The sequence below is a fragment of the Lutjanus erythropterus genome, chromosome 7, assembly GCF_056507025.1.
Source record: "Lutjanus erythropterus isolate fLutEry1 chromosome 7, fLutEry1.hap2, whole genome shotgun sequence".
In the NCBI taxonomy this organism is placed as follows: Eukaryota; Metazoa; Chordata; class Actinopteri; order Lutjaniformes; family Lutjanidae; genus Lutjanus; species Lutjanus erythropterus.
In genome coordinates, this window is record NC_139323.1 from 11,445,656 (window position 1) to 11,471,776 (window position 26,121).

Below are 26,121 nucleotides of genomic sequence, written 5' to 3' on the forward strand. Positions count from 1 at the left end.
GTGTTTTCATTCGTGTATAAGCACCATAACATAAGAATTATTGTGTTTTTGCTGCCTTAGAATGAGCCCTTTATATCTACAGAGGAAGCGGGTCCTTTTCCTTGGAGGCCGCCATGTTGCACTGCCATGTTTGTACAGTAGCTCACATGCTTTTTGTGAGTTTCATGGACACAGTAGTTTCTCATACCCAACTGTAAAAGCTGGGTGAGGTGAGCACTAATCAGTTGGTTGCAATCTACAACTTCACCTCTAGATGCCACTAAATCCTCAAGAGGTTAAAAAAAAGTGCCCTGAAACAGCGAACTGAGGGCAGCTGCAGCATTAGCCCTCCTAAGCACCCGCCTGTTATAAATGGCTAAAAGCTTGCTCTGACTCCTCCCCATGTGTCAACACTTTGGTACCAAAAACATTTACTACAGTGATGGGAAGCAGCAACATACATTTTCTCATGTCCTGTATTAAAGTAAACATTTGATGCTACTTTATTCTTCTACTCCATGATCGTTCAGGGGGAAATAAAGTTCTATTCACTCAACGGCATTTATTAGACAACTATAGCAGATCAATAGTTTACATACACAACAAATTTGATAACATTATAAAACACAACACATTATTAAAGGTGCTTCCCAACAATTTTGGCTTTTGCTCTTTGCAAAAAAAAAAAACATTGTCTAGGAGTATCTGAGTTTTTAGCAGTTCCAGATGATTTCATTATAAAAAACAGCCGGACTAAGAAAAAGATAAAATTATCCAATATCAAGGTACAAACAGTTTTTCCTTCTTTTAAACTTGATACAGTCATCAGTCACAGCAAAAAAAATTTCTGCTATGGGTTTTGGCTGTGACCAAATGGCTTGAACATTTCGCATTTTTTTCAAAATTGTTCACAATATCAAAGTGGTGATGTATAATAGGAGTGCTGTCAATACAGGGTTATTATTAGGAATGGGATTTAACAGGGTCACATCTAGAAGGGAAGCCCACACTTGAGAAAGATCTCGCGAGATTGATCATTTAACTCGAACCAGGATCTCATCCTAATCCTAACCAAGTGTTGTTTTTTTCACCTAAATCAAAGCAGATCTTAACCAGAGCGTTGTCGCATTATAAAATATAATTAGTTTGTACAGCGTGCAAAATGAACAAATCTCGCGAGAATTTTCACAAATCTAGAGTTTCCTTCTACGCACGACCGTTAAACAGAACCAAAGAAATTCGTTCATCCCACCACACGGTGTCGCTGTGAGTGGAGCTGAGCGCTCAGTCTCCTCTCGGTGTTTACGTTTATCCAACAACATGGAGGACGAGGTGGATGTTGATATCGAAGGAGATGAGTTTGAAAGCAGTATTAGGTGAGAATATTTATTTTATGCGCTGAATTAACATGCCTGCTGTGTGTCGGTGTTGTGTTCCGCAGACTGCAGTAGTTTATGGAGGGTTCAGCTCCACGGTGCAGGCTACAGTCTCAAGACAGAAACACACCACCAGCTAGTTGAGCTAGCTGACCTGTGTCTGTCCTGTGTGTGTGCGGTGAGTGTCTCCCGGGCCTCTCACACGTTGTGTTATTAACAGCTCCTGCTTTGTGTGTTTCAGTGAGCTGGATGGAGGAGGTTTAGTCCAGGAGCAGTTCATCCAGTCTGCGTGGAAGAGCAGCGCGGGGATACTGGTATGACTTCTTTATGAAGCTAGCAGTCACTGCTGTGTGACTGCTGTGTGACTGCTGTGTGACTACTCACGCTGGTGCTGACTCTTTGTGTCTCTGTGTTGTGCAGCCCTGGGAGCTGGACAGCTCCATCAGTCCAGAGAACAGAGAGGTCATCGAGAAGATGCTGCTGGAGGAACAGTATCCTTTCACTGACCTTGAATGCATCACACACTACGTTTTATTATTTTTATTATCGTTATAATGGTTGCACAGTCTTCAGTAGCTGTACTGCAAACTGCAGACGTGATGAGCTCTAATGAAATCTGCATTTTACAGTGACATATAACTCACATATCAAACATAGTAGGAAAAAAACTGGTCTTACTTTAATTTAGGAGAATGGTGGATTAATGAATTACACTGGTTAAAGTGGAACGAGACACATTTTTTAAACCTCATCATTATGAAGTGAATGTTGATTGCACAATGACGCTGCCCATGTTAAGACTGGTTCCCCTTATGTTTCGCTTTCATCTGTCTCCTACCTGGTTTGATTTTTCCTGGAAAATTCTGTGTCCATTAAAGACTAAATTAATTATCAAGATTTGCCAATGCCTGCTGTAATTACGTTTTTGTGTGAAGCAATAGGCTAATGATGCTCAAAGTAATGATACATTGCACTTCACTCAAATAACTAATGCCTGTTTCCAAACAACTGTGACAGTTTCAGGTTACCTCTTCATTGAACATGCTTCATGCTTTGTTCTTCTCTCTTACTTTCAGTGTGATGTTGATCTTTTGACCGCAGTGTCACGACAATAATAACACTTGGAAATGCTATCTCAAGAAAAGATTAAATCAAAGGCAACTGGACTTGTTTGTATGTCTTTGAAGATATTTCGCCTCTCATCCAAGGAGCTTCATCAGTTCATGCATGTCAGACTAGTCTATGTCTGACTAACTGAGCTTTTTACAGATACCCTTTGAGCGGGTCATTATAATCCTTACCTTTAGACTCGATCCTTACAGTCCAAGCTCAGCAATGAGCGAGAGAACGCCGTTTATAATATATTTAATTATCTCTGCTTGGCCCTACAGATTCTGTGGTGTCTAGTACATTTTAATCTAAAACCTTTCAGTGTAAGGAGAGAGAAAAAGGCCAAATGTCTAAACAAATATTGCTGATTTAATGGAACGCCACACTGAAAGTACTGATTATAGAAATGATAGACAAATAAAAACTAAAAATGATGAATGATTTATTTTTACAGAGTAATTTATCATCTAAAATGAGTAGATAGTTGTTTGTTACAGTTTCTTAAATTGGATCCAAACCTTTGAATTCACTCGTTCCAGTGAGTTTACTAATTCAGCTTTTGCCTAACCAGTGACTGGTTAGGGAAAAGCCATCAGTGGGACTGAGCTGTCAAGCTCATGTTAGATTCAGGCAGATATATTGGTCTCTGGTGATTGCTTAGAGAAAACTATCTCCCTGCCCCCCAGTGGAGGCAATGTCAGACTGCAGATGACAACACAGTGTAACAGGAATTCTGTCTGATAACAGGCAAATTTTAATGTGTTTTCTTCTTCATGTCCTTGCCAGTCAAACAGTTCCGTTCTGTATATTTGTTTAGATACCTAGTTAAGGTAACACTCATTCATAAATCAGTTGGTCCTGAACTACACATGTAGATACTACCTGACAGGTGAGAAAGCTCATAATCAAATCTGGGAAAGTGATGCTGACAACAAGCCCAAAGTGAAGAAGTAAGTCAGTTCATTCATTAGCATTCACAAGAGCACAGTGACCAATTCATCACGTTGTTGAGATTCATGTCACTCTTGTGTCTGCCGGATGTTCAGGTCTCCAGCTAAGACCTCAGCCTTGGCCTCCTCCTCTCGTTGGTCCAAACAGGAGAAAGAACTGTTTGAGGAAGGACTGGTAAGCGTCCCTGTTGTATATGAGGCACTTTGTGAGTCCGTTGTCTGAAATTCCAAGTGGCTAAGGTGTGTTTTCCTCCAGGCGCAGTTTGGGCGAAGGTGGACTAAGATTGCCAAGCTGGTGGGCAGCCGTACTGTTCTTCAGGTCAAGAGCTATGCCAGGCAGTATTTCAAACACAAGGTGAGACTTGCCTTTACTTTATACTAGGGCTGCAAAATGAATCACAAAATAATCAAGATTGTAATATGGCCAACTGCATTATCCAAAGTAACAGACATAATTTTGATAAAGGAAAATATGTGACAAAATAGCATCATGAGGACATCTTAGAGAGCTACAGAGATGCTCTGGCCTACAAATCTTGTCCTCAAGATGTAAGACAGTGTGTTTTCAAATGGCGTATCGTCACAAATTGCTAAAAAAGTTTTCTGTGGAAATGAAAATTGTGCGGCAAAAATGATCATTCCCATTAATTGTATTGCATATTGCAATGGCATTGCAAGTCAAAATAATTGCAAAATTACTTTACCATATTCTGCAGCCTTAGTTTATACCTGTGTTATGCTGCTACCTAAACCACTTGTTCTCAACCTGGGCGTCCCAACACCCACTACGAGTTGCCAAAGCTTCATGGGTGGTAGTGAGGCCTTTTTGATTTGATCTTTTAACTTAATTTTTTATTAAGTTTTCATCAACAGTAATCCAGTGTATACATTTTCTTCCTTTTTTCCCTTTTCAGATGTATAGAACATTTAACACAATATATTCAAATATGAAATAAATATGAAAAACAATATAAATACCTGCTCCAAAATGTACATTTATAAACAAATCCACAAAAAATAAATAAAACAATAATAGTTTTCACTATGTTGGTATTTTTTAAGAATCTACAATAGGCATATATCTCAGCATTTCACTGTTTCTGTGTTTTTATAAGTTTAGATTATTTAAGGTTGTTGTTTAAGATATAAGAAAAAAAAACTTGAATACCTGAACATGAGCTATATTCACAGAGCTTTCACTCTTTGCTAGACAGCTTTGTGCTTCATTAGAAAAGTAAGCAGTAAAAACAACCAAAGAGAAAAATGACCAAGTGTCAGTGAGAAGAAAACACTGATATTGTCAAAGTGCATAATACAAAGAATTGTATAAAAAATTCATTTCAAATGCACTATTCACATGAAATAATCTGTTCAAAATTGATCCAAATGGCTTCCTGCAATTATTGCATTCACTGTTTGGGTTAATTAATCAGTAGTTCTGTGCTGTTATTATTATACATTGAATATAATATGAAATATGTCATTTAGTCAGGGGTTGTTTATTAGGAACCACAGATTGAGCAGCATGCCGGGTGCACTCACAAGCCTCCTACTGCTTACTCAACTTGTGCTTTCCTCATTATTCAGTTTCTTTCACAACCACAATGCGTTTCCTCTGGAAGGCTTGGAAAATCAGAATTTCATCATCTGTGCATGTTTTTCAGGTGAAATCAGAACCCAGAGCTGCAGCGCCCTCTGCAGGTCATGTGCTGCACTCGCAACCTCCTCAGCCTACCTCCAGTCATGCATCAACTCTGGCAAACACTGTCCGTATTGAGAGGCTTTCTGATGAAGAGGATGAAGAGGTAGACATCACTGATGACCTGAGCGATGATGGAAACGATAAACCACAGGCTGCGTTCAAAACTGAGTTCTGTGAGCAGGAGCAGCTACAAGGCGCGGAGATCCGGACACTGAACCCCACAGGGGAGCAGGAAGAGGCAGGTCCGACTGAGACGAAGGACGGAACTAGCCACACCTCGCCATCTCATCACAGTCCTCGACCCTCGTCTAACCTCCCTTGCTCAGAGGTGACTGGGTTGGATGGGAAAGGCGATGAGACGGTATCACCACCTCAGTTAGCTTCACAACAAATGACTTATGAGAATGACGGCCAGAGCTCCCAGTCTGGAAGCTCAGCACACACTGGTCAACTGGAAGAGGCCTGTGGCGACAGCACAGGTAAGACTGCTGTTTCTATATAAACTCACCTCATGATGAAGTCCCTACTTTTTTATCTTGTGAAAACACAGTATGGTTGAATCCGCCTCTCAGATTCTGCTGATAAGACTGAGCAGAGTCTAGCTGACAAACCAGAAGACGACCAGGAGGAGGATGACGATGAAGAAGAAGAAGAAGAAGAGGAGCTCAAGGTCCCCGAGCAAGAAATAGAGATGGACATGGAGACCATCACTGAGGATGAGAAACAAGCTATCCCAGAGTTCTTTGAGGGACGACCATCTAAGACTCCAGAGCGATACCTTAAGATCCGAAACTACATCCTGGACCAATGGTAAAACTTCATACATCTTTCGTAACTGGTTTTACTACAAGTAATCGATGTAATCAATGCACTAACACTGATAACACCAGCAATCACAGGAAGCCTAACCACAACTCTGCAGAAGTAGAAGTTATTACTTTTATTTGTTGACCAGGTTGAAGAGCAAGCCCAAGTACCTGAACAAGACGTCAGTCCGCCCTGGGCTCAAGAACTGCGGTGACGTCAACTGCATTGGGAGAATACACACCTACCTGGAGCTCATTGGAGCCATCAACTTCAACTGCGGTAACTTTACTGAGCTTGTGACAGCATTCTTCATTTCTTCCAAAAAAAAAAAAAAATCTGGCTTCCTTTTTCATGTGGAGCGCCGTCTTTTCTGTCATAGAGCAAGCGATCTATAATCGCCCAAAGGTGGTGGACCGCTCCAAGCAAAAGGAAGGGAAAGATGTGCTTGAGGCCTACCAGCTGGCCCAGAGACTTCAGAGCATGGTAGGTACCCATTAACGCTTAAAGTCTGACACCCAACCTCAAGTGTCTAAACTATCAATTTACTGGACCTTAAGCTAACTTGCTGATTGGCTGCACGTTGTAGCGGACCAGGAAGCGCCGTGTGAGGGACATATGGGGAAACTGGTGTGACGCTAAAGACTTGGAGGGACAGACGTATGAGGTTTGGACACTCTCAGACACGCTGCAGTTATTCAGCAAAGTGCTGATCACTGAATGAATTCACATTGTATGTTTACTGATCCTGTGTTGGTGGCGTTTTCATCAGCATCTCAGTGCAGAGGAGCTCGCTCTGCGGAGAGAAGAGATGAAGAAGCAGCCCAAACCATGCAAGATCTCCAGATTCAAAGGGTCAGCATGATGGATTTATGCAACATGTGCTGAATTCCCAGCAGCCTTGTATTTATATATGTGTAAATATTTATGTCTGGTTTCGTTTTCTAGGTCTTTTGATCCCTTCCAGTTGATTCCCTGCAGGACATTTGGAGAGGATGTGCAAGTCAGTGGCCATTTATCACACTATTCAGTCTTCAGCAATGCAATGTAATACAGCAAGATGGAAATTTCACCGCTTATTCAATCTGACGAAGATCATGTATCCATGACCTTCGTAACAGTTTAAATTAAGAGGGCAAAGACAGTTTGATCAGAAATTCAGTCTCTCCATCAAGACATTTTCAAAAGACTGCCTGAAATACTGCTGCTTTAAATGACATCAAAGTATGTGAAATGGATTTATTCAACCTTCTTGTATCTCTAGCATTGACTACAGTATCAGCCAGCATGGATTCAGCTAATTCATTGTATTCTATTTAAATTATTATGATCCATTGGTATGAATTTTTTTTTAAGTATAAAAAGTGTTAAAAGCTCCTCTTTGCTGTTCTTCCCAGGAACCGTTCCAGGTTATTGTGTGTGCAGAAACTCTTCTCATAATGGACATGGTATGATATACACACAACCACACATGCTGAATGTATTTTCTTTTTGGTATCACACTGACAGGGTTTGTACAAAATCTTCAAAGTTTGCAAAATACTTAATTTTAACTGTTTTGAAGTTAATATTTAACTATAATATATATAATATTTGTAATGAAACAATGTTGTTGTCATACTTTTCATTAATAAGCCCTCTTTTAGTGAGCATTAAATTATCATCAAATCAAAAATCAAAATATACAGTCAAAGTTAATATAAACAGCTGTTATTATAAACAAAGTTTTACTCTTTAAAGCTGTATAAAACCCGTGTTAAAGAGTTAGTCATCTTAAATAGCTTTTATGTATACTCTCATCCGTAACACAAGCCTATATTCAATCCCTCTTTTGAGATATTACAACAGATGTCTCATTTATTCTGTCTTTAATCTGTACTTAAATGTTCCAGAAATGATTAAATGTCTTGTGATTGTCAGCATGCCCATGTGTCAAGGGGGGAAGTCATCGGCCTGCTAGGTGGAACATTCAGGGAGGAAGAGAAAGTATTAAAGGTAAGAAGATAAGACAAGATAAGATAAACTTTCTTGATCCCACACTGGGGAAATTCACACATTACAGCAGCTCAGACAGTACAGGTAGAAAAAGGGGTGAGTGACAATATAATACTTATAAAATAAAGATAAAATAGAATAAGAATTAAAAACCATACCATCTAAAGTACTAAATTTGTCAAAACTATACACTCAAGACTAAATACACAATGTGGATGCTGATGACAGAGGGTTTAGTCACTACATACAGTATTTTGAAAGTTATGCTTGGTGACAAATGATCCTGTGTCTCTGTGCAGATCTGTGCAGCAGAGCCATGCAACAGTGTGAGCACAGGTCTGCAGTGCGAGATGGACCCGGTGTCTCAGACACAGGCCTGTGACGTGCTGACGTCCCTCGGCTTCAGTGTGGTGGGCTGGTACCACTCACATCCCTCCTTCCACCCCAACCCTTCGGTGCGGGACATAAATACACAAGACCAGTTCCAGGTAAAGTGAACGGATGAGAGAAGTCACACTGGAGTTGGTCCGTGTGAACGCGTGATCTTATTCCCTTTGTTCTGATTGGTCCAGAATTATTTCTCACGTGGTGGAGCCCCCTTCATCGGGATGATAGTGAGCCCGTATGACCCAACCAATCGCTCCCCCCACTCCCAGACCACCTGCTTGTTGGTCAAAGAGATCCAGGAGCCTTCAGGCCCACAGAGTATGTTAAACACGCACACGATTCAAAACTTGAGAAGAGTTTTAGGCTAAGCTTGGATTGTTGGAAGTGTGGTTGTATGAGGTACATCTTGATAGTCAGCATTTTAGCTACAGTAGATGATGATCGACACGCCCTCAGTTTGAAGTGGCAGGCAGGAGTACCAGCACAGAGGCAAAGCAATGAACTACTTTCCCCCCAAAAAAAACAGTCTCAGTTTTCGTCAGTGTATGTTCTATTTAGAATATTTTCTGTATTTACTTTGCCATCAGACAAGAACATGGGAGTTGCTTGACTATTGCTACCTCAATCTGTGAGTTTGTGTTATTTTGTGACTTTGGTGTTTTAAGACGTTAGTTCAGAAGTCACACTATAACACAAAAAACAAACAGATCAAAGCAGTGGTGAACCGCCTCCTGTGTTCTGCGAGTTAAAATGGCAGATTTTGCCAATGGAGTCTGGTGAAGTGAGAGAGAGTGATATTTGGTTTATATAATGGCAGTTTGCCGTTGGCAGGCTGTCTGACTACAAGGCGAAGCAGTGAAAATATTTTAAATATAGCATACCCTTAAACTGATATTGTTTTTTTTTTTTAATAGACCTTTTCTGGGTGACAAAAATAAATTTTTGCTGACCCTGTCCACAGCAGTACATTGCTTATCATCCTAAACCACGACTTCTGCTGCTTCTCCAAACTAGTGGTGTTCGACAACCATTTACTGTAGGTAATGCACTGATATCCATACATACCTCATACAACCCCCACATCAAATAATACCCCTTTAAGTTCAAGAGGCTTTGAAATAGAGCTGATGATGTATGGTGGTGATTTTTGCTCGCAGTAGCACAGTGGATCCTCTCTCTCTGTTCCTCCACAGAGCTGCCCTACAAATTTGACTTCCTGTCGTCACAAGACATTCCAGACTGGGAACAGACGTTGAGAAGAGCTCAGTGGATCATCCACAAATACTGTCAAGCACCCGGGTGAGTGAGAAACAAGACTCCAGTGGTCATCCTGACATCTGATCAGATGCTGACACTGGTTTTTTGTGATTTGGAAAAATTTGTTATGTTTGTAAAGCTTATGGTGGAGTTTCAACTATATGTATTAGTATGTACTGTATTTATCAACTAACTGTATAAACTGTTTTTTCTATTCTCGGTAGGAGTGTGCAGATGGACAGATTTTTTCGGAAAGACTCCCATCTCACCTGTCTGGAGAAGGTGTGTCCAGCTGATCAGTCTACCTGCCATTCACACACCCATGTGGCCAATGAATTCATTAACAGAATTTACCTTCTCCGATTCTGCTTTATCGCATGACCTTTTCGTTTAATCGCCTCCCTTTAGATGCTGTCATCTCTGGCCAGGTACCTGGAGCCCCTGCCAGATGAAGAGGGAGACACCTTCCTCACCCAGATCCAGGACCTTTTCCTGTCAGATTTTATTGCCAAGCAGCAACTGCCTGACCAGGAAGAGGGGGAATCTTTAAATATTTCATCCAGACCGGCAGGCTCAGATGACCTTGCATATGATCAGCTGATCGGTGAGGAGGGGCCCCAGGAGGGAGGAAGAGACTCTGATCCAGATTCTGGCAGAGCTACACACAGCAGCATACAGCCCACAGAAACAACCTCTGAGACAAACAGCACCATGGTGTTACATCTGGGCTCTGTGTTGTCGACTGAACATGACTATTTACTGTAATGGACCAGTTATTTGACTGTCCTTATACCTCATACATTATTCAACAGACATTCTCATGTAAATACAATGAAGTTTTTTTAATCAGTATTACCAAATTTTTCTTTTTTTTTTCTTTTTTTTTTCTTTTTTTATAACATTTTATTATTTTAGTCCTTTAACCAAAAACCCAGTGATTCAGACCATGCAGGTGTGGTTTTGTGGACACATTCCAGATTAAAGACCAGTTAACTGGGGAAAGCTTGTCCATTTTGAAACAAAAGTTATATTCCCAATTGGGAAAAATTAATTTTTGGATCAGTGGTTAAGGTTAGTGTAAAGGTTAGGGTTAGGCAAGTAGTGGTTATGGTGGGGTTAGGGTAAGTCTCCAGGAAAGGAATGTATGTCCATGTAATGTCCCCCAAAAGTGGCTGAAGACATCTCAATGTGCATATTTGTGTGGGAGAAAACGCACTACTTTCTTAGTTCTGCAGGTTTGTGACCTGAGTCAGTGTGTGCGTCTGTGTGTCTGAGTGTGAGCGAGAGAGTAAACAAGGGAATGTTTATGTGTAAGAGAGAGACATAAAAAGAGAGGGTGTGTGTTATTGGGAAAGTGCATTTCACTTTCTGAGGTCTCTACGTTTCTTTTAAACACGAGAATAAAAATCTATTTTCATATTTTTGTGTTGTTTTATATTATATATAACTATTATATTTATAACTTTGCCTCTTCCAAGGAAAAGTCAGAAAGTAGTTAGAGTAAATGCTAGTTTGTACAGCAATAAGATGAATTCAGTTAAATCTGTCCATAGGGATTCATAGTTATTAGCTCAATATTTACTAAGTGTTTACTGTTTCATGAGGCAAATCCAGGTGTGCCATTGGATTTTGTGATAACCACACATTATTATTACTGCGATATACAACTATACAAAAGTCATGAATGATTAATTTTTAAATATTTTTAAATCAAATTTTCAGTGTCTGTGTACTTTGTACAGAGCCAAATTCTATACCTTAAAATATCCCTTAAAACCCTTCTTTCTATATTAACCCCAATTTTCACTGGTCAGTACCATTACTTCATTAGTTTGCTGCCTGTCTGGTTTAAACGTGTGCCTTGGTGCTTTCATATATTGTTTTATATTATATTATAAATATTTTCTGAGTAATACAGTACATATTTTATTTGATACGATTAACTCAGGGCTATTTTGTACTAATATCAATATAGGTGTGCTTTCACGTTTTGGTTCGTCCATTGGTGCGCATTGAGAACAAAAAGTTTAAAAAACAGTTATTTAATCTGTGGCGACACGCTGTAGCTGTATGACCGGAACTGTTTTTTTAATGGAGATGTTTCTAGGGGGGATTATTTTGGAGGGTGGAGCGCCACACTGCTGCCAGCGGCAAAGTTCCGTTCCGTTCCCTTCAGCGTGTGGATGAAACTACATACGTTTCGCGTCGTGGATGTTTTTTAACTCGACGTGCCAAAGTGTTATAAAACTTTTGGGACGGAGGCAAACATTTCAGTGTCCGGCTGCTGGATAACTTCACGGTAACCAAGGTTACTGTAGCTTCCTGTTAACTGTTAGCGACCAATGGTTGCAATGACATTGACAGCCGAGAACAGCTATGACCGTTGGATATGAAATTAACTCGGTTAAGTCAAAGTAAAATAGCGCTGTCGTACTCTGACACGTATTTTTACATCGAGATGAGGAGTTCCAGGCCTGTCAGATAACAGGCGACCGTGTTGGTGTCCTCTGCAGCTACAAAAGACTTTGCTGCTTTTAAGCCAGTGTGAGGAGGAGTTATCAGGAAGTGTTGCCACCCAGGACAATGGTTTTACTTTGTATTAATCTATTAAGGAGCAGCCGCTTCTGCTTCTTTCCTGCACACCTGGCACGAAACTTTCAGGTGTGCCAACAAGCTAGATATCCTGTGAGAAAGCCGCGCTGTGTGTCCTCTCGGACCAGCTGTCCTGCAACACCAAACTCTGGTAACTTCAGAGCCACTCCGACAAGACCGCCTCTCTTTTCCTGTAGCAACGGAAGAACGGTTTATGTCCAGATTAGTCCCAAAACCACGTTATCCCCGCACCCTGGTCCTGTCCTGACCCAGAGGAGACACACCTTCCACACCTCAGCCCCTGTCAGGGCCCTTCCTGCTCCTCTCTTCTGGCTGGTGCTCAAACCTCTGCAGAAGCTCGCAGCTATAATCCTGGGCAGGTATGTAAATAAAAATATAATTATCCTGAAAACATTCAGAAGTGGTTTACTTTTAAGGGTAAACAGTAACGCAAGCAAATTAGCAATAATTAGTGTTAAATATACAGATAAATTGAGAGGGTGTTCATTGCTTTAAGGCACTTCATTATTTAATTATGCTCAATGTGTAATGTGTTCATTAAATAATGAAAACATTTTTAATTGTTTTATCAGCATCAATTATATTATTTGTCATTTAAATAAGAACAAATGAATTACTTAAATAGTTGCCATTTTTCTGTTAATTAACTTTTTAATTAACTGGCAAAAATATCCCCTTTCATTATCATAATGTGCACATGTACTGCCTTTTTAAATTTTATTTTTAATTTAACAGCAACCCCCTGTTGCTCCTCTATGCTGGCATACACAATAGACCTAGACCTATTAATCTGGCCCTGCAAACAAAAAATGTCTGGAGACACATCTGCAGGCAGCAAGGTCATGAAAAAGTTAGCTCTGAATAATCCTCGTGCATCCTGCTGTAATTGTTTGCCTAAAGTTCAGTCTTGTCTAGATTGATCAAATGATATCATATCTAATCTAAAACCATTACTGGCTGGTGTTCAGTATCCATTACCTTATAATTTATAGAATAATGCAGTTGAATGACTTAACTTCTGATTTACTGCGCCCCACACTCTGTTAAACACTAGTCGTGTTCTGAAATCCATTGTATAACCCAATATATTTTTATATTCATTAATTAAAGCTACAACAAGGAGTTTTGAACTGGTTATTGAAAAGCCCGAAGTTAATAAGCAAACAAGACCATCAGAGACAAGATTAGCTGTTTCTATAAAGTTATTCTTAATGCCTGCCACTGGGTTGGATTCTCCTTGAAATCAAACGAAACAAATATGTATTTACGTTTTCCCGGGCAGAGTTACAGTATGTCGTACATTAGCCAGTTAAAAAGAAACAGTAGACTTTCATACAGAGAAGTTTCTTTACTTATACTTGTGGTCATGGTGGTGGAATCGTTATTGCTTTTGTTCACAGGGGCCTCCGAAATCAAGTTACTGGATAAGATAACATAATCTGTTGACCATTAATATACACTCTCACTTACGCTCACTCACTCACGCTCCTTCTTTAATACAGACACCCCTTATTAACTTGAGAAGTACAGTACCTTGGTTGCATCAGTTTGATTTCAGACTCCATCTAAGTTTTTTGGTGTGCTGTTGCCGTTGTATCTACTCAGTGCATGTTTTGCTTGTCAGTATTGTCAAGTCACAAATTGTGTTATGTTCTGTCTTGTCTCACCTGTTATATCTTGTTTCACTAATTTGACTTAAGAATTTACTGGTAAAAATTAATCACTGACTGACTATGATAGTATCATTTGGCACATGTGAGACTCCATAACACAAACCATCAGTGAGGATTCATTAAGTTATTTAGTTATATTTTGAGTCAGAAGCCTGACTTTGGAAACATTTTCAGCCCACCATCACTGAACACCCTGCTGCAGTACATAGACCTGTTTTGTTTAGTCACTGTTTCAAAAAGTGTTGGCCTACTTGTCTATTTTAATATTTGACTGTTTCCTCTTGGCAAACACACAACATTACTTTAGCATTTTGTGCATAGTACATTGTTGTGCACATATTTTATACATGTTTTGGTGCTGCTTTCTTGGCCAGACCTACTTACAAAAACTATTATACAAAGATTATTGATCTCAGTGGGTCTCCCTGAATTCCTGCATTTCTTAGTAGACCATTTGCTGCTGAATTTTCTGCTTGCATTTTCTACTGAATTCCAAACATTAACGTTTTCCAGCCACAAGTGAGGCTTCACATTATTCTTTTACATGATGTTAAATTTACTGCATGAGGCTGTGTGTATAAACAGATATGGCAGACCTTGTGGACTTCCTCTGTGTACAGGAGTATAAGGAAGTGGTGGGTTGCTCTACCAGACAACCGCAGGGAGCTCATGCGCAAGTGGGCCTGGCAGCGCCGTTGGCATCTGGCAGCGGGGGCAGGCGTTGCTATGGTGATTGTAGCCCTCCTTCTCCTGACCCACCTGGATGAGTCCCCGCTGACGGGACGGACCCGCCTCCTGGTGTTCAGTAAAGAAAACTACATGGAGCTGGCAGCTCTGACTACAGAGGCGGTGAGAGAAGGAGGAAGGGGGTTAGGACATGATGTGTGTGTGCATCTTTGTTTGTAACAGGATGACTGTGGATAAAAAAAAATTACAAATCATCCTTTTTACACACACTCTGAACAAGATTCATTGAGATTAAAACTGTCATGACAACTAAGATGACATTTAGTAGATGGATAAAGGAGGACCTGATTCAATATGAGGAGAAATTCATTAAATGAAATTATTCCTAAAATGCTTAAATATGTGTGTATTTGCAATTTAGTACATGGAGGAGTTTGCAGAGCTGCTGCTTCCAGTTAGTGACACTCGTCACCAGGTGGTGGAGCGGGTGGTGCAGCATCTGGCACAAAGAAACAAGGACATCCCTGAAGTGTGTGATGTCACCTGGAGCGTCCATGTGGTACAAAGTCCCAACGTCAACGCCTTTGTCCTCCCGGTCAGTAAAAGAAAGACAGATTACAGATTAAAATGTATTATTATGTATGATTCTTATTATTATTAGATTTCCAAGTCTTTCATATTATATTTACACATCACAGCATCCTTAGTCATATGTGAGGGTGTCTACTGTGGAGAACCACGTGTCTCAGAAATAGTAATAAAGTGTTTCATTAATCAGTAACTTAATGTACAATAAAAGTAGGGATAAATATTTTTTTCTAATGGTTAATTTGCATAATTTTACCTTGTTTTACCTGTGCAAGACCCAGAGCATCACAGACAGATTAAAGTAGAGGCTAAATGACAGAAGAAAATCAAATGGCTAATAAGCACAGAGAAAACTGTGAGGAAATTGAAATGCAAATGGGAAAGAAAATTGCCCTTTTATATGGCTGATTAACATCTGTTTTCTTAATTCAATTCAATTAATTCAATCTAATATATTTCATTAAAGTGTTTTTAAATGATGCACGTATAGATTTTAATGTTGTTTTTATAAACCCTTGTCAATTGGAAGCATTTATTAATGGATTAATATTTCATTTGTTAATTATTTTGTAATTTCTTTTTTTGCCCATTTAAAAATATGAGATAATGACGTACTTAGTTATTTAGTTCAGTTAATTTTAACTTTAAGTAGTGAGTTAATTAAATTTAATTTGTAAAAATTAAAATTCCAAGTTTAGAAGAAGGAGGCATATTTTATTAATCCGTCTTGGAGAAAATACATGTTTTCACTCTTATTTCATACACACAGGCCTGACATACACAAGCAGGACCTGTACACCTGTACCAATGAAGAGATATCAGAGTGAGGGGGCTGCCCTGAGTTAGGGGTTCAGTGTCTTGATCAAGATATGAACTGGCACCTCTCCATGCTGCCAGTCCACAGTCCAAACTGTAGTCTCTGATGGACTTGAACCGGCCACTCTCTGGTTCCCAAGCCAAGTCCTTACGGACCGAGCTACTGCCGCTCTCTCTATTAATCCCAACTTTTACTGTACAACTGGTTTTAAATTAATGGAATGCTTTATTACTGTTTTTGTGACACTTGTGGTCCTCCATATTTTACATGTTTCTCCTGTAAAGTGTCTCTGTGACAGGACAAGGTAGATCAAGCTATATTTTGTCTGCTTTTGTTTAAGTCTAATATGAGTATATTATAAGTAAATAATCTATAGTGATTATTTACTGTAAATTGCTCAGAGTAATAAGTGTTTTTACATCATCGGGGCAGTTCACATATGTTGAAGGCTGAGGCAGATGATCAGACACAGACGGGTTCATTGTCTACTTTTTTGTACACCTGTAAAGAATATCCCCAAACACCATATGGCTCAGATTTTGGATCTCATTTTCATTTATGCAGAATGGTCAAGTGTTCATGTTTACGGGGATGCTGGATGCTGTGGCAGATGTTCACCAACTCAGCATTATCCTGGGACACGAGATGGCTCACGCTATACTGGGACACTCTGTAAGTTGATTCAGTGTGATACGATACGATAAGATACAATACGATAAAACTTAATTGTCACTAAAGACTGAAATTAATTTAGCATCCCGGGCATTTCTGTTCAAAGGATTACACACAGATTAAAGGAGAATATTTTTAACAATAACTATAATGTGACAATAAGTCCTATGCTGTAAACTGATCAGCTGTTTAGTTCAGTAGATCAGTTAGATCAGTTGTCGCTCAATGTAAAGCTAATTCCATTATCATATCCAATATCCATTAACATATTGCTAAATTTAACCATCATAAACTTCTACTCTTTCTAAAAGATTATTCATGGTTTCTTACAACTCTTAAACAAACACTAACCCATTCAGCAAATATTCGGTAGTAATTTGTACTCTTATTAACTTGAAATGGGCAAACAATAATGCAAGTTACAAACCAGAATAGACATTTCAAAAGACACTAAAGCTGTAGAGTTCTTGTGAAAGAAACGAGTACTTCAACTTAGCATGTTTCTTTAATCTCTGATGTCATGGTCGTGTCATGATTTATTACAGTAAATATATTACAGATTTCTCCTTTAAACGTATAGCACATATGTGACACTTTACACAAACTTAAAAATAGAACAAACAGTCAAGACACATATGCGGTGCATATTACATTATATCCTTCGGGTTTAGGTCTCAGTGAGCAGCACACTGATTTTGGTTTAGCAACAGGATAGATTGATGAATAAAAGGCTTTTTCAGCCAAGTACAAGTTTTTTATAAACTTTTTTTGGGATTTGATTATATAGTTTAGTTTTAAGTTTCACTGCAGTACAGCATGAACTCTGATCATTGATTTAAAAAAAAACCCAGAAAAATAATTGGGCTACCAGCTCCAGCAGATCTTCTTTAGACCGTGTTGTGATTGTGGCATGATAATCCCCATATACTATCATATTATTAACTGCAGTAAGTTTGCCTGGATGACCTTGAAACCCACTGACAACGCACAGAGACAAAGCACTGCTGAGCTCGATGCAGAAAACACGGAAACCTGTTTAGCTCTGCACAGAATGAGTGCAGAGCCTGAGGTGCTGCAGAGACGTGTGTACAGTCTGCTGACATTTGAGAGGCATAGTTGATAGTAGCAGACCTCACTGTTTATGAGGATGAGTCACTGAAAACATTTAAAGTGCAAATAATATTCAAGCACAAAGTTTAGTCATTTCGAAACCTCTGGCATGCAAAGTGGAAGTTACAGCTGGAAGTCTTCCAGGTCACCTCTGCACAAGTCTGAAAAATATGTATGTGGACCTTCTATAGGTATGCACATTATACACTGAGATCTCCTGACTATTCATCATCAGCCCCTCACTCTGTCTCAGTATAGTAATGGCTGAAGTGGCATCAGTTGCAGTGCTGTTGCATCAGCTGGTGATAAAGACTCACTGACAATCACCTCCGAGCGTTCACTAATCCTGTCTGTACTATGATGACCAAAGTCCTGTCGACCTCGGGCGCTGTCGTGCTTTATTAATTCTCCACAGATGGCTGTTTTTTTTTTGTTTTTTTTTTCTCCGCCTACAAAAACCCATTCTTCTTGTTCTAAAAAAGTGTCTAATGAAGTTGTGGGTATTTCAAGACTTTAAACGTCCTCAGAGGAAATGCTTGAAGGAGATTTTAATTAGATGAAGGGAATGAGCATCGATGGGCTCGGTATTACCCAGTAGGTGTGCTCTGTTGGATTGGCTGTTAAAACCTCTAAATCTGTTACAGCGTAAAAGTTCCACTAAAATAGATGGGAACAATCAATATGTTCCAGCTGCCTTGTTCACCTCTGCAAAACTTTTTACCTCTATTTTTCTCTCACTATCCCATTATCTTCCTTTTTTTTATCCTGATCCTTTACCTTCTTCACTGCTTCTTTTTCCCCCGCTGTCACCTCCTCCTCCTCATCCCTCATCCCCCTGCTCTCCTCCTGCAGGCAGAGCAGGCCAGTCTGTCTCATGTCATGGACCTCCTGTCCCTTATTGTGCTGACAGCCATCTGGGCCGTGTGTCCTCGAGACAGCCTGGCATTGCTGGGACAGTGGGTACAGGACAAGCTTTCCCAGGTGAGACCTAGAATGTTAATACCCATATACAATGCATAACACAGTTTCCTTATTTTCACTCAATTGAAGAAAATGTTCACACTATACATTGTTCACTGACAAGACAACAATACTGTTATTGTAGATCTATTTGAAGTCTGATCACTGGACTACATTTGCACTTTTGTTAAAGGAAATGTCTATCAGTGTTAGTGTTTATATAACTTCATACATAAACCATTTGTCTCTCCCTCAGTTAATGTTTAGCCGTCCCTACAGCAGGAAACTGGAGGCTGAGGCAGATCAAGTTGGATTGCAGCTGGCTGCTAAGGTATCATCATCTCCAATTTGTTATTACTTAAAGAAGCACTCCACAGATTCTGCACACAAAGTTCACTTTATTCATCATGAGGAGTGCTAGATAGAGAAAACCACTGTATAATGTGTTCTGTGACTCTGAAAGAGATATTCAAAGTTTGAAAAAAAATCAGGAAAATATTCAGCACGGATAATAAAAACATACATTTTCGTACAGTCGCATGATGGGTGGAAGACGGAATCCAAAAAAGTCAGTGACAGTCGCATCTTTAAGAGCTAGTGGGATTTTGCACTTTCTAGTGTCAAAAAACAAAAATGTTAATCTATGAATTTAATGAATGAAATAAAAATAAAGGTATATATAAAAATGTTTCAGTAAAATACAAGCTATTTTATTATTTAGTTTCAGTAAGTGTATTGTTGTTAAATGGCCATTTACAATTGAGACTGCCAGCATTTACTTTGGAATGGTTTGAATTAGAAGATTATTCAATTATTAATTGACTGTTAAATCAACCCCCAACTATGCTGATATCGGTTAATCATTTTGAGTAATTTTTTAAATAAAAAATGGAAATGTGGGATTTGAGAGAAGTGGTTGTTTGATGAAAGATGCCATTGAGTTGCCGTGTGTGAAATGTAGCATCCAGCTTTTTGTTGCTTGACCCATACAAGGGATTAAAACCTCTGCTGCTTTGACTTCGGTTTGACATTGTTTTTTCAGCTCTCTCAAGTTCCCCAACTTCATGAAAGTGCAGTACGTTTATCACTGAACTACTCATTTAACATAATACGACAATACTAGAGATCATTGGTGCTTTTTGGGTGTCACTGAATGTCTTTTTTGCTCTTTATAGGCTAATCAAAATGCTGCTGCCAAACCTTGTAATTTGTCTGCAGGACACCAGGGGGCACTGTTGTCCAACTAAACTCAGATGATGAGTCCGGAAGGATTTTCATCTCAGCACAAGACAGAGGGATGCCACATTGTGTGTGTGTTTTTAATTTCATGAGGTGTGTGTGTGTCCTTCCCAGGCCTGTGCAGATGTGCGAGCAGGCCCTGTATTCTGGCAGCAAATGGAAATCAGAGACCAGCTGAGTGGAGAGCCCACCTTACCTGAGTGGCTGTCCACACACCCGTCACACAGGAACAGATTCACTCAGCTTGACCGCCTCATACCGCAGGTACACACACACACACACACACACACACACAGTGGTGCTCTGTCCAAATAACAGCAGGGGTAGCTCTTCTTGAGTTTCTTCCTTCCCTCAATTATATAAGTAAACACATTCCTGCTGCTCTGATTCACACGTTTGTCTTAAGTAAAAGACTCTTTGATCCTTTTGTGAGGAGAGAGCCCTACACCTGTCTGTTGTTTAGCAGAAACAGTGTAGCTTTAGGAGCTGTTTGAAGGAGTCTTAATGGAACTAATGAAGCATCTGGGGAGATGTGCATCCACCTGCAGACATGTGGCGAGGAGGGCAGAGAGGAAGCAGAGACTAGGGGAGGAGAGGAAAAGATGCAAGGTTTTAGGAAGACAGGAAAAACATTTTGCCACACAGGGGCCGGGATGCCTGCTTAACTAAATGTCTTGGAGGCTTTGAATTGAGTCGATCTCACAGGCTCACACAATGTGCCGCCACTGTGGCAACACAATCAATGGTTTTTTACAGCCAGCAGAAAATCAACAAGCGGCAAGACAACAACTCCTACAGATAATGTCAGCATCCATGATCACTACGTCTCGTGTTCGTGTGTTTGTGTCTGAGGCAGAGAGAGGTGTACAATATATTAGGCAGCAGCCAATTTAACCTTGAGCGCTAGTTGGACTGTTGGTACACAGTCAGATGCTTCAAGCACGAAAGACGAACAGATGGGTAAACCACTAATTGTCCATCAGGTGCCTGTGCCATTCAGTGTGTACATGTTCAGCGTGTGTGTGTGTTGTCTGTATGTGCTCGTGCATCATATCATGTCCCTGTGTGGTATATTGACCTCTAGCAGCAGTCATCGTCGAGGCCTGGCTGCAGCCACAGGCAGTGAAGTGATGAAGACTGTTGTTTGGGGGATTCATCCGCCCGCATTTTGTGCGTGTGTGCTGAGAAAATGCTCTGGCATTCCTAAAACCCCTCTCACACCAAACTGTTCGATCTGGCATAGCGGCACATACGAGCCCGTTAACAGCTGAGCTCACTCGGTTGAAAGTGATGCATAATGCGATGTTTTTAACCTTGCGAGGGGTGACAGCATCAAGCTACTTAACCCGACTCTTCTGAGGGCACTCTGCCTCCACTAGTGCGCTCATCATCCTTAAGCAAAGCGCATTAAGTCCACTGCTAGCACGAGCGGGAGAGCCTGTTGAGTGGGAAGCGAAGTGCATGTATGTGCTCAGAGTCTTGTAGGTGATTCTAAGTGAGAGATTAATGAGTTTGGTGTGTGTGGGTGCGTGAGACAGACAAAGAGAATGTCTCTAAATCCTGGGAAGAAGTGCTTGTAGAAGAAGAAGAGCTGGTATCTTTTTGTAGCCTTATTTGCAGCCAGGATGGCACTGTCTGTCGGTCAGTTGACCCCTTTGGTTCAGACTCAGACTCAGATATATCAACCATTATTGGACGAATTGAGCTGAAATTCAGTACAGACACTCATGCTCTCTAGAGGACAAAGCCTACTGACTTTGATGATCCCCTATCTTTTCCTCTGTCACCATTATCAGGTCAAATTAACACGGTCATCTGTGACTGAGTAGCTGTGTGACGGAGTTAGCTGAGTAGGAGTTTCTCCATTGGCCGTTGCTCTTTTAAAATGAATTGTCACAAGGGCAAATATCGAGTCCTGTTTATTTGCACCACCTAAGCAATTGATCAAGCAGAGCAGCAGCACCAGGGACCAGTATTTCAAAGGTTTTAATCTAGATCAAAATTGTCCAGATTATGTAATCCCTTTTTTGCTATCCCAGATGAAACTGATCTTGTAGGTTTTGTCCTGGGTTTTCAAAGAATTTTCAGATAGGATCAGTCTGATTCAGATATCACAAAATCAGGATTACATAATTTGGTTTTGCAGTCTTTGGATCGGCCTCCATCTGTTGGTCAAAGTAACAGTTAATTAACACAGACGTGAAAATGCTGAGAGGTGTGTTACTGTTATTAATTAAATGTCTCACTGGATAAAAAAAGACCCTGAGTGTCTCTAATTGACCGTCCAGCTGGAATATTTGGTTGCAGTGCTGCTAGTGGTAGGTCAGAGTTATCTTCTTGGGGGCTTCCACTGCAGTGAGGAACTTGCATCCTGCAGACATGATGCAGGTGAGAATTATGTTGCATGTTGCACTTTTCGGGGAAGACACATAAAATTCTTGTTTTTGTACCTGTCCATTTTACACAATAACAGTTTGGACTTTTTTTTGTGTGTTCTTATTAAAATTTTGTTTTGTTGGTTAATTGTTTAATTTAGAATAGATTGTTTTGGTATGATCTGTGTCACTTTAATATGCATGAAATGAATGATAAAATGATAAAATAAATCCCATGTACCCTACATGTCTCTACGTCCACCTTGTATCCACCTTTCCAGGGGGTTCCGGATTATCCTGATTTTTAGTAACAAAACTATCCTAATTTCCACCTTGGAGTTTTGAAATACCCTAAATAATATTCGATCTGGATTCTGGGTAGGACTGGATAACCAAATCCATATTCCAATTTTGTCAGATTGGGATCACATCTCTTAGTTTTGAAATACCCAACTTTGAGATCCTGTCCATATAATTGTGGTGTTGATACTGGCCCCAGGAGCAGGTATGTACTTTTGCATCCCAATGTTGTGATCATACTGCAAAATTTCGCTGTTTTTAAACATTGGAGTTTTAAATAGTCATATCTGGCAGTTAGATATGTAGTATATGAATTGAAAAATATATCTTGTCCTTACCTAGTCTCTTACAGCCGGAGAATAGATAAACACAACAAAGGTCCACAAACTGGAATTGAAACCGTAGACACTGCTGAGGCCTGATAGCCTCTGTGCATGACTGAACTTGTTGATTCTCTCTGTGGTGTCTTTAGCTCAGTTTATATCAGCATTTTTATCTTTGCTTGTTTCTGGTCTTTATATTTCCCTCTCTGTCTTTCTCGCCCTCCTCCTGTTGTATTCATTTCAGTTCACAGCTGTGTTTTGATGAAATATCTTATCTACTTATCACAAAGGAAAAAGAACAAGTAACTCATTTCTTGTTCTAATACACTGCAAACAAAAACAACAAATGGCTCACCATTACACAAATTAAAAAGTCTTTTCATATCTGTCTTTGTACTTGTCGTTGATTAACTCATTGTCTGAGGTTATGATAAGTCAGTACATACATTTCCTCTGAGTCTAAGTGATTAATGTCTGTCTCTGCAGGCTCTGGAGTTGAGGGAGAGCTGCGCCTGTCCTGCACTACCTGCTACTGACCCTCGTACCGTCTTCTCCAAGAGTGTCCGTGTGTTGCTGGAAAAGACTAAGAACCAGGGAAGAGGAGGGCGGGAAGGGGCACACAAGCCCCACCTGCCACACAACCTAGCCTCTCTCCCCATCGGAGTACCTGCAGCTCTGTTCGCCCAAACTGCCCTTCCTCCTTCCCCAAATGTGGATCAAGAAAGTAAAGGTCCAGTCCTACTCTCAGCATCAGAGTTAGCTGTAGCAGCCCCTGTTCCTGCTCCTGCTGAGGAGGAAGGAGCCCACAGCTGACGGGGATGTGAAATCCTCAGTAATTATTACAAACATCTACTTTTTTACAGACTGGCTATTTGGAAGAGTGAATGGGTGAATGCATGATTGGTGTATTCACAGAACTTTTTACTATTAAATCACTTTTTTTTATTATCCTATAAATTTCAGAGCCCCTGGGTGCACAGGTAGTAAAGGGCTGAAGTTCCCACTAGAACGGCAACAATTAATTGATTATGAATCAGTTAATAATTTAATCACCAGCTATTATGATAATTGGTTTGAGTGTTTTTTTAAGCCAAAAAAAAATCTAAATTCTCTGATCCAAGCTTCTTAAAAGTGATTATTTTCTGGTTTCTTTTCTCCCTTATGTCAGCAAACTGAATATCTGTGGGTTGTGGGTAAAACAAGACATTTGAGGTCATCTTGAGCTTTTGGAAACAATGATCATCATTTTTCATTATTTTCTGACATTTTATAAACCAAACAACTAATCAGATAATGAAGAAAATTAATTGATAGTAATAATAATTGTTAGTTCCCGCCCATCATCCCTAGATGAGTCCTTTTAACTGCACTGGAGACTCCTACTGGTTGCTAGCACAATAGGGGTTTGTAGTTGGAAAATTCACGACTTGGGTGACTCTAAATTTAGAGAAAATTACTGGGAAAAATTCAAGCAAAGATAAATGGAAAAGAAAACCTAACCTCTCCCTGTACTGCAACACCCTGCTGACTGAACTTCAGAGAATGCTAACCACGCCTGGTGACTACAAAATGCCACATTAATTAGATAACCTCGAACGGGGAAACACTGAACGGATCTTAGTAATGCTTCCATACATTGCAAGATTAATATGTGCATTATTCATCGACACACGGCAACAGACGAGAGTAAGCACTTTACGTGTGCATGTTGGGAGGCTTCGACCATGGCAGGCAGAGGACATCTACATTCTCATTATGACTACTGCATTCTCATGCCACACACACACAGCACTTTATGCATTCTCTAGCCTGGGGGACTTAATGGTGTAAATTTATGCCGGGTTGTTTGCAGGTTTTAAAACACAGCCTTCTGCACAGGAATGCCAAATATCCGCCGTCAAGCTTTGAGAAATCTTTCATGGGATTTTGTAAAATCTTATTTAACAAGGCAAGTTGACTGAGAAAACATTCTTATTTACAGGAACAGCCCGCGGGAGCATTCGCACAATGAGGAAGGGAGGGCAGTTATGGTTCATATCTTGGTAATCTTTGGTATCTGTGTGTGAACGTGTGTGTGTGCTTAAACAAAGAAGCACACTCGGTTAAACTGTGAAATCATAGAAAGTACTACTGCGTTTTCATTTGGGATAAATTATTTCATTTGTGTCATGCATTTTAGGTTCAGGACTTGTATCAGCTTACAAAACACGAGTCAATAGTCCTTACACGTGCTGTGGAAGCTTTGTTCTGCTGTGAACAGGGTAGGTCTATATTACCGTCTGTGTCTATATTAGAATAAGTGGCCAGTGATAGAGTTTGTGCAAAGCTGTGTAGCCAAAAAACCAAGGGAATATTGTTTTTTGCATACCAATAACTCAGCAGGTACGTGCTCTGTTTACAAGTGGCTTGCAAAAAAATAAATAAATAAAAACTTTGAAGAAAATTGTTATTTTGGCTTTGTTTTCTCCTATCGCAAGATCCACTAAAATACTCACGGATCAAAGATGACAACAATAGAAATGAAGATTATGAAAACAGAGTATACTCAACAAAAATACAAATGCTACACTTTTGTTTTTACTCTGATTTTTGTAAAAGATCTGTGACTTCTTCTGTGCACTTAAAAAGTTTATTTCTCTCATATTTGTTCACATGTTAAGATCCATGTTAGCGAGCACATCTTTAGCAAGATAGTCCAGCCACCAATGGATATGGCATTTCAACATGCTGATTAAACAGCATGAGTATTGTTGCATTACATTTACCCTCGAAGTCAGAGCTGACAGTGACATTACATCTAAATTGACTTTGTTACAGTATAACAAGTTGAAAAAAACATTTTGTGCTTGATAACAGCACATTATGTTTTTTTTTTATTTTTTATTTGCATACAAAATCTGTATCAACATGACCACAGATAGACAGTACTGTGTGTACGACTGATTTTAAAAAAAAAAAATGCTTTCACCACAGTTGATGTGCAAAGCAGCCGTCTTTGATTTTTAGGTTAGGATTAGTGAAGTTTGGAAATCTGACTTCAGGGGACATTACAGTTGAAATATCCACCTGGGAGTGAAGACTTCCCATTTGAAATGGAACGCACAATATGACACAGGTGTGACTGGTCACACTAAAATGTGCAGCTTTATCTTGAAAAAAAGACACTCACTAAGCACTGAACTATAGATATTTCATATAGGGCTA

General features: G+C 39.8%; 2 protein-coding genes across 2 annotated transcripts; both read left to right on the forward strand.

Annotated features, from left to right (window-relative positions):
• Nucleotides 1-1,255: 1,255 nt before the first annotated feature.
• On the forward strand, nucleotides 1,256-10,401 carry mysm1 (Myb-like, SWIRM and MPN domains 1). The gene is made up of 20 exons (XM_084722695.1): nucleotides 1,256-1,355; nucleotides 1,597-1,669; nucleotides 1,776-1,846; nucleotides 3,341-3,415; nucleotides 3,512-3,590; nucleotides 3,672-3,770; nucleotides 5,080-5,596; nucleotides 5,690-5,927; nucleotides 6,073-6,203; nucleotides 6,304-6,407; nucleotides 6,511-6,588; nucleotides 6,694-6,776; nucleotides 6,870-6,924; nucleotides 7,319-7,369; nucleotides 7,842-7,916; nucleotides 8,216-8,404; nucleotides 8,489-8,621; nucleotides 9,497-9,602; nucleotides 9,785-9,842; nucleotides 9,969-10,401. The coding sequence occupies exons 1-20, from the start codon at nucleotides 1,300-1,302 to the stop codon at nucleotides 10,323-10,325; spliced, it is 2,628 nt and encodes an 875-aa protein (XP_084578821.1). The 5' UTR covers nucleotides 1,256-1,299; the 3' UTR covers nucleotides 10,326-10,401.
• A 1,292-nt stretch (nucleotides 10,402-11,693) lies between these two features.
• On the forward strand, nucleotides 11,694-24,984 carry oma1 (OMA1 zinc metallopeptidase). The gene is made up of 8 exons (XM_084722696.1): nucleotides 11,694-12,532; nucleotides 14,467-14,695; nucleotides 14,955-15,128; nucleotides 16,503-16,610; nucleotides 18,573-18,701; nucleotides 18,937-19,011; nucleotides 20,034-20,183; nucleotides 23,404-24,984. The coding sequence occupies exons 1-8, from the start codon at nucleotides 12,144-12,146 to the stop codon at nucleotides 23,728-23,730; spliced, it is 1,581 nt and encodes a 526-aa protein (XP_084578822.1). The 5' UTR covers nucleotides 11,694-12,143; the 3' UTR covers nucleotides 23,731-24,984.
• The last annotated feature ends 1,137 nt before the right edge of the window (nucleotides 24,985-26,121 follow it).